The sequence below is a fragment of the Anomalospiza imberbis genome, chromosome 3 (assembly GCF_031753505.1).
Source record: "Anomalospiza imberbis isolate Cuckoo-Finch-1a 21T00152 chromosome 3, ASM3175350v1, whole genome shotgun sequence".
Taxonomy (NCBI): domain Eukaryota; kingdom Metazoa; phylum Chordata; class Aves; order Passeriformes; family Viduidae; genus Anomalospiza; species Anomalospiza imberbis.
The window spans coordinates 1,893,144-1,902,305 of record NC_089683.1 but is presented as its reverse complement, the minus strand read 5'-3'; the positions used below and the strand labels follow the sequence as shown (position 1 = coordinate 1,902,305).

The following is a 9,162-nucleotide window of genomic DNA, read 5'->3' as shown; positions in this document are numbered from 1 at the left end:
TTTGGGGTTTGGGGTTTGGGGTTTTTGGGGATTGGGGGATTTGGGGTTTGAGTTTGGGGTTTGGGGTTTGGGGGGTTTGAGTTTGGGGTTTTGGGTGTTTGGGGTTTGGGGTTTTGGGGTTTGGGGTTTGGGGTTTGGGGTGTTTGGGTTTGGGGTTCTTGGGGTTTGGGGGGATTTGGGGTTTGAGTTTGGGGTTTGGGTTTTTGGGGGTTTTCGGTTTGGGGTTGGGGTTGGGGTTGGGGTTTGGGTTTGGGGCTTTGGGGTTTGGGGTTTTTGGGGTTTGGGGTTTGGGTTTTTTGGGGTTCGGGGTTTGGGGTTTTGGGGTTAGGGGTTTTGGCGTTTGGGGTTTGGGGTTTTTGGGATTTGGGGTTTGGGGTTTTGGAATTTGGGGTTAGGGGTTTTGGGGTTTGGGGTTTGGGGGGTTTGGGGTTTGGGGTTTAGGGTTTGGGGTTCTTGGGGATTTGGGGGGATTTGGGGTTTGGGGTTGGGGTTTTGGGTTTGGGGCTTTGGGGTTTGGGGTTTCTGGGGTTTGGGGTTTGGGTTTTTGGGGTTGTCGGTTTGGGTGTGGGGTTTTTGGGGTGTTTGAGGTTTGGGGTTTTGGGGTTTGGGGGTTTTGGGGTTTTTGGGTTTTTGGGTTTGGGGTTTGGGGTTGGGGGGTTTGGGGATTTGGGTTTTGGGGTTTGGGGGTTTTGGCGTTTGGGGATTTTGGGGATTTGGGGTTTTGGGGGCTTGGGGTTTGGGGTTTTTGGGATTTGGGTTTGGGTTTGGGGGGATTTGGGGTTTGGGGTTTGGGGTTTTGGGGTTTGGGGTTTGGGGTTTGGGGTTTTGGGGTTTGGGGTTTGGGGTTTGGGTTTGGGGTTTGGGGTTTGGGGTTTTGGGGTTTGGGGTTTGGGTTTGGGGTTTTGGGGTTTTGGGGTTTGGGGTTTGGGGTTTTTGGTGTTTGGGGTTCTTGGGGTTTGGGGGGATTTGGGGTTTGGGGTTTGGGGTTTGGGTTTGGGGTTTTTGGGGTTTGGGGTTCTTGGGGTTTGGGGGGATTTGGGGTTTGGGGTTTGGGGTTTGGGTTTGGGGTTTTTGGGGTTTGGGTTCTTGGGGTTTGGGGGGATTTGGGGTTTGGGGTTTGGGGTTTGGGTTTGGGGTTTTTGGGGTTTGGGGTTCTTGGGGTTTGGGGGGATTTGGGGTTTGGGGTTTGGGGTTTGGGTTTGGGGTTTTTGGGGTTTGGGGTGTTTGGGGTTTGAGTTTGGGGTTGTGGGTTTGGGGTTTTTGGGTTTTTGGGGTTTTGGGGTTTGGGGTTTTTGGGGATTTGGGGTTTGGGTTTGGGGTTGGGGTTTAGGGTTTTTGGGGTTTGGGGTTTTGGGTTTGGGGTTTTGGGTTAGGGGTTTTGGGGTTTGGGGTTTTTGGGGTTTGGGGTTTAGGGGATTTGGGGTTTGGGTTTGGGGTTGGGGTTTGCGTTTGGTTTTGGAGGCATTTGGGTTTGGGTTTGTGTTTGGGGTTTGGGTTTTGGGTTTTGGGTTTGGGGTTTTGGGTTTGGGTATTTTGGGTTTGGGGTTTTCGGGGTTTGGGGTTTTTGGGGTTGTGGGTTTGGGTATGGGGTTTTTGGGGTGTTTGAGGTTTGGTGTTTTTGGGGATTTGGGGTTTTGGGGGTTTGGGTTTGTAGAGTTTTGGGGTTTTTCGGGTTGGGGTTTGGAGTTTTTGTGGTTTGGGGATTTGGGGGGGATTTGAGGTGTGGGGTTTCGGAGGGTTTGGGGGTTTGGGTTTTTGGGGATTTGGGGATTGGGGATTTGGGAAAATTTGTGATTTGGGGTTTGGGATTAGGGGATTTTGAGGGTTTGGGGTTTTGAGATTCCAAACTTGGGATCATCCCGGTGAGAGAACAGGAGAAAAGAGCTGGGAAAACTCCTGGGATGGGATTTTTTTCCCCAAAAAAAAATTGGAATTTTGGGATTCCAAACTGGGATCATCCCAGTGAGGGAACAGGAGAAAAGAGCTGGGAAAATTTCCGGGACGGGATTTCCCCCCCCCCCAAAAAAAGTGAAATTTTGGGATTTTTGAGCTCGGGATCATCCCGGCAACAGCACCAGGAATTCCATGGATAAAAGTGCTGGAAAAACTCCTGGGATGGGATTTTTCCCAAGATTTTGGAGGAAAACCCGCAGAATTGCGGGATTTTGAGCCCGGGATCATCCCAGTGAGGGAACAGGAGAAAAGAGCCAGAAAAACTCCCGGGCTGGGAACTCCAAACCCAGCTTGGGGACGGGAGCGCGCTCTCGGGGAGGACTCGGGCTGGGAATTCCGGGATGTTCGGGATTTTGACCCGGGACGGCGGTGCCCCCGCAGCCGCCCCTGAACGCGCAGATGCTGGCGCAGCGGCAGCGGGAGCTCTACAGCCAGCAGCACCGGCAAGCGGCAGCTGATGCAGCAGCGCGCGCTCCTCCTGCGCCAGCAGCAGCAGCAGCAGCAGCAGCAGCAGCAGCAGAATTTCGGGAATTCCGCCGCCCCCGTTCCCATGGGAGCGCCGCCGCGGCTGCCCCAAGCCGCGCCCCAGCAGTTCCCGTACCCCCCCGGATACGGTACGAGCGCCGGCAACGGCGCCGGCTTCGGCAGCGAGGCGGCGGCGCTGGGGAGCCGCGGGGCGCTGGGGAGCCGCGGGATGATGGGAGCGCCCTTCGGAGCCGGGATGGGCCCGGCCGGGATGCAGCAGAACCTCTTCCAGTACCCGGGGGCAGGTACGGGACGGACGGGGGGGTTTGGGGTGTCCGGGGGGTTGGGGGAATTTGGGGTGTTTGGGGTGATTGGGATATTTGGGATATTTGGGGTGTTTGGGATATTTGGGGTGTTTGGGGTATTGGCGTGTTTGGGGTGATTGGGTGTTTTGGGATATTTGGGGTGATTGGGATATTTGGGATATTTGGAGTGTTTGGGATATTTGGGGTATTTGGGGTGTTTGGGGTGTTTGGGATATTTGGGGTGTTTGGGATATTTGGGGTGTTTGGGGTATTTGGGGTGTTTGGGGTATTTGGGTGTTTGGGATATTTTGGATATTTGGGATGTTTGGGGTATTTGAGATATTTGGGGTATTTGGGGTATTTGGGGTGTTTGGGGTGTTTGGGATATTTGGGATATTTGGGGTGTTTGGGATATTTGGGGTGTTTGGGGTGATTGGGGTGTTTGGGATATTTGGGGTGATTGGGATATTTGGTATATTTGGGATATTTGGGGTGTTTGGGATATTTGGGGCTGTTTTGGATATTTGGGATATTTGGAGTGTTTGGGGTGTTTGGGATATTTGGGATATTTGGAGTGTTTGGGGTGATTGGGGTGTTTGGGATATTTGGGGTGTTTGGGATATTTGGGATATTTGGAGTGTTTGGGATATTTGGGATATTTGGAGTGTTTGGGATATTTGGGGTATTTGGGGTGTTTGGGGTGTTTGGGATATTTGGGTGTTTGGGATATTTGGGGTGTTTGGGGTGATTGGGATATTCGGGATATTTGGAGTGTTTGGGATATTTGGGATATTATTTGGGGTATTTGGGGTGATTGGGGTGTTTGGGATATTTGGGGTGTTCGGGGTGTTTGGGGTGTTTGGGGTATTTGGGGTGTTTGGGATATTTGGGGTGTTTGGGATATTTGGGATATTTGGGGTGTTTGGGGTGATTGTGGTGTTTGGGATATTTGGGGTGTTAGGGATATCTGGGATATTCGGGATATTTGGGGCGTTTGGGGTGTTTGAGAAATTCAGGATATTTGGGGTATTCGGGATATTTGGGTATTATTTGGGATAGTCAGGGTATTTGGGATATTTGGGATATTCAGGATAATTGGGACATTCGGGACATTTGGGGTATTCGGGACATTTTGGATGTTCAAGGTATTCGGGATATTCGGGGTATTTGGGGTATTTAGGACATTTGGATATTCGGGATATTCGGGGTATTCGGGATATTTGGGGTATTCAGGATATTCAGGATATTTTGGATGTTTGGTGTATTTGGGACATTCAGGATATTCGGGACATTTGGGATATTCGGGATATTCAGGGTATTTGGGATATTTGGGACGTTCAGGGTATTTGGAATATTTGGGATATTTTTAATATTCGGGGTATTTGGGGTATTTGGACTATTCGGGATATTTGGGATATTTGGGGTATTTGGGATATTCAGGATATTTGGGACACTCGGGACATTCGGGATATTCAGAACATTTGGGACGGAATGGGAGGGAGATTCCCGAGGATTGGAATGGGAAGGGTGGGAAAAGTGGGAATGGAAGAGGAGACTGGGGAGGGATTTTGGGAATTCCTAGCTGGGAGGGGCTGGAAGAGAATTCCCAGAAAATCCCTGGGAGTGTCCAAGGAAAGGTTGGAAAATCCCGGAATTGTGGGGCGGGAATGGGATGGGACTGGGGATCCATGGATCCCATCCCAAACCATTCCAGATTCTGGGACCCAGGACACTCAGGCTCCATCCCGAGGGATTTTATGGAATTCTGGAATGGAAAAGGGAAGGGAGACCCTTCCTGGAGTCCTGAATTCCTGGGGAATTCCTAAAATTCCTTCCCAGAGAGGAGCTGGGATGGGGATGGATCCAAGGGCAGGCTGGGAGAGCTGGGAATGGAGGGAATTCCCTGGGAAAGAGGAGGGATTTGAGATGGAATTCCCAGAGAATTCCTGGGAACATCCAAGAAACCTTTGGAGCACGCCGGGATCCCGGAAGTGCCGGGCAGGGAACGGGATGGAATTTCGGGAATTCCTCCCCTCCCACCCAACCCAAGAGCTCCAAACCCACGGCTGAAATCCCCAGGATCGGGTCGGGGGGGAGAAAAACCGGGAATTGGGAGCCGGCCTGGAAATTTGGGAATGTGGCACGTGCGGGAGAAGGCGCCCGGCCGTGACTCGGTGCCCGGATTCCCAGGAATGGCGCCGCAGGGTGATCCGGCGGGATTCGCGCCGGCGCTGAGCCCCGGCAGCCCCCTGGTGTCGCCGCAGCTGCCGCCGGCGCCGCCGGCGCCCGGATACCAATCGCCGGAGCTGAAGGCCTGGCCGGCCGGAGCCGTCGGGAATAACGGGTGAGGGAGCGGCCCCGGGAACGGCCCGAGGGAGCCGGCGGGATCGCCCTTGGGAAGCGGCCGTTGGGGTTGTCCATTGGGATCGGCCCTTGGGAATGGCCGTTGGGATTGGCCATTGGGAATGGCCGTTGGGATTGGCCATTGGGATTGTCCATTGGGATTGGCCGTTGGGATTGGTCATTGGGAATGGCCGTTGGGATTGTCCATTGGGAATGGCCGTTGGGATTGGTCATTGGGAATGGCCGTTGGGATTGTCCACTGGGAATGGCCGTTGGGATTGTCCACTGGGATTGGCCGTTGGGATGGCCGTTGGGAATGGCGTTGGGATTGTCCATTGGGAATGGCCATTGGGAATGGCCATTGGGATTGGCCATTGGGAATGGCCGTTGGGAATGGCCATTGGGATTAGCCGTTGGGGTTGTCCATTGGGAATGGCCGTGGGGATTGTCCACTGGGATTAGCCGTTGGGGTTGTCCATCGGGATCGGCCATTGGGAATAGCCGTTGGGATTGTCCACTGGGTTTGGCCGTTGGGATTGTCCATTGGGATTGTTCATTGGGATTTTCCATTGGGATTGTCCATTGGGATCGGCCATTGGGAATGGCTGTTGGGAATGGCCATTGGGATTGTCCATTGGGAATGGCCGTTGGGATTGTCCATTGGATTGGCCTTTGGGATTGTCCATTGGGAATGGCCATTGGGATCGGCCATTGGGATTGGTTGTTGGGATTGTCCATTGGGATTGTTCATTGGGATTTTCCATTGGGATTGGCTGTTGGGATTGTGCATGAGAATTATCCATTGGGATTGTCCTTAGGGATCCTCCACTGGGGTTTTCCATGGGAATTATCCAATGGGATTGTCCATGGGAATTATCCAATGGGATTGTCCTTAGGGATCCTCCACTGGGGTTTTCCATGGGAATTATCCATTGGGATTGTTCATTGGGATTGGCCGTTGGAATTATCCATTGGGATATTCCATGGGAATTATCCATTGGGATTGTCCTTTGGAATTGTTCATTGGGGTTGGCCGTTGGAATTATCCATTGGGATTGTCCATGGGGATTATCCAATGGGATTGTCCTGAGGGATCCTCCACTGGGGTTTTCCATGGAATTATCCATTGGGATTGTCCTTAGGGATCCTCCATTGGGATTGTCCATGGGGATTATCCAATGGGATTGTTCTGAGGGATCCTCCACTGGGGTTTTCCATGGGAATTATCCATTGGGATTGTTCTGAGGGATCCTCCATTGGGATTTTCCATTGGAATTATCCGTTGGATTGTCCTTAGGGATCCTCCATTGGGGTTTTGCATGGGAATTATCCGTTGGGATTGTCCATTGGGATTGTCCATTGAGATTGTCCTTTGGATTTCTGCTTTGGAATTGTCCACTGGAATTATCACTTGGAATTGCCCATTGGAATTATCCTTGGGATTTGTCCTTTGGAATTGTCCAGTGGGATTATCCATTGGAATTGTCCACTGGATGTGTCCATCGCAGTTTCCATGGGAAATATTCCATTGGGGTTATCCTTTGGATTTAGCCATTGGAATTATCCAAAGGAATTTTTCTCTGGAATTATCCCCTGGAATTATCCATGGGAGTCACACATCGGGATTGTCCATGGGATTCACCCATTGGAATCATCCGTTGCTATTAGTCATTGGAATTATCCATGAGAGTCACCCTTTGGAATAATCTATTGGAACAATTATTTGGAATCACCCATCGGAATTATCCATTGCGATTGTCCTTTGGAATTATCCATTGGAATTATCCTTTGGGATTGTCCTTTGGGATTATCCTTTGAGATTATCCTTTGAGATTGTCCTTTGGAATTATCCATTGGGATTATCCTTTGGATAGTCCTTTAGGATTGTCCATTGGGGTTTTTTATGGGAATGATCCATTGGAATTATCCTCTGGGATTGTCCGTTGGGATTGTCCTTTGGGGTTTTCATGGGAATTAGCCATTGGAATGATCCTTTGGGATTGTCCAGTGGAATTATCCTCTGGGATTGTCCGTTGGGATTTGTCCATTGGGAATTTTCATGGGAATTATCCTTTGGGACTGTCCTTGGGATCGTCCTTTGGGATGGTCCATTTGGATTTTCCATTGGGATTGTCCATTGGGATTGTACATTGGGATTTTTTAATGGGAATCCTCCATTGGAATTATCTTTTGGGATTGTCCATTGGGATCATCCATTGGAATTATCCTTTGGAATTGTCCATTGGGATTATCACTTGGAATTGTCCTTTGGAATTATCCACTGGATTATCCATTGGAATGGTCCATTGGAATTCTCCACTGGGATTATCCATTGGAATGGGTCCATTGGAATTCTCCAGTGGGATTGTCCATGAGAATTATCCATTGGAATAGTCCATTGGGATTGTCCTTTGGAGTTTTCCATGGGAATTATCCATTGGAATTATCCTCTGGGATTGTCCGTTGGGATTGTCCATTGGGATTGTCCTTTGGGGTTTTTTTATGGGAATGATCCATTGGAATTATCCTCTGGGATTGTCCGTTGGGATTGTCCATTGGGAATTTTCATGGGAATTATCCTTTTGGACTGTCCTTGGGAATCGTCCTTTGGGATGGTTCTTTGGGATTTTCCATTGGGATTGTCCGTTGGGATTGTACATTGGGATTATTGATTGGATTTTTTATGGGAATCCTCCATTGGAATTATCCTTTGGAATTGTCCCATTGGAATCATCCATTGGAATTCTCCATTAGATTTGTCCATTGGGATCATCCATTGGAATTCTCCATTGGGATTGTCCATGAAAATTATCCATTGGAATAGTCCATTGGGGTTTTCCATGGGAATTATCCATTGGAATTATCCTTTGGGATTGTCCTCTGGGATTGTCCGTTGGGATTGTCCTTTGAGATTTTTCATGGGAATTATCCTTTGGGACTGTCTTTGGGAATGGTCCATTGGGATTTTCCATTGGGATTGTCCGTTGGGATTGTACATTGGAATTTCCATTGGAATTATCCATTGGGTTTTTTTATGGGAATTATCTATTGGAATTGTCCTTTGGAATTATCCACTGGGATTATCCTTTGGGATTGTCCATCGGATTGTCCTTTGGGATTGTCCATTGGGATTGTCCTTTGGGATTTTTCATGGGAATTATCCTTTGGGACTGTCCTTGGGAATCGTCCTTTGGGACGGTTCATTGGGATTTTCCATTGGAATCATCCATTGGACTTGTCCATTGGATTTTCCATTGGAATTGTCCATTGGTGTTTTTTATGGGGTTTATCCATTGGAATTGTCCATTGGAATTATCCACTGGGATTATCCTTTGGGACTGTCCATTGGGATTGTCCTTTGGGATTGACCATTGGGGTTTTTTATGGGAATGATCCATTGGAATTATCCTTTGGGATTTTCCATCGGGATTATCCTCTGGGATTGTCCGTTGGGATTGTCCATTGGAATTTTCATGGGAATTATCCTTTGGGACTGTCCTTGGGAACCGTCCTTTGGGATGGTCCATTGGGATTTTCCATTGGAAATTGTCCATTCGGGGTTTTTTATGGGAATTATCCGTTGGAATTGTCCATTGCAATTATCCACTGGGATTATCCTTTGGGATTGTCCATTGGGATTGTCCTTTGGGATTGACCATTGGGGTTTTTTATGGGAATGATCCATTGGAATTATCCTTTAGGATTGTCCATCGGGATTATCCTCTGGGATTGTCCGTTGGGATTGTCCATTGGAATTTTCATGGGAATTATCCTTTGGGACTGTCCTTGGGAACCGTCCTTTGGGATGGATGGTCCATTGGGATTGTACATTGGGAATTTTCCATGGGAATTATCCTTTGGGCTTGACCATTGGGATTGTCCATTGGCATTGTCCAATGGAATTATCCATTGGGGTTTTTTATGGGAATTATCCTTTGGGATTGACCATTGGGATTATCCTTTGGGATTGTCCACTGGGGTTTCTTATGGGAATTATCCTTTGGGATTGTCTGCTGGGATTATCACTTGGAATTGTCCTTTGGAATTATGCACTGGGATTATCCATTGGAATTATCCATTCGGATTGTCCATGAGA

At 49.2% G+C, this 9,162-nt stretch overlaps 1 protein-coding gene across 1 annotated transcript in view; it reads left to right on the top strand.

Annotated features, from left to right (window-relative positions):
• The window catches only part of NCOA1 (nuclear receptor coactivator 1), a 60,268-nt gene that overhangs the window by 39,022 nt on the left and 12,084 nt on the right, over nucleotides 1–9,162 (top strand). Inside the window, 3 exon segments of the mRNA XM_068186664.1 lie at nucleotides 2,335–2,397; nucleotides 2,399–2,723; nucleotides 4,914–5,067. Coding sequence (XP_068042765.1) covers nucleotides 2,335–2,397; nucleotides 2,399–2,723; nucleotides 4,914–5,067 — 542 coding nt within the window.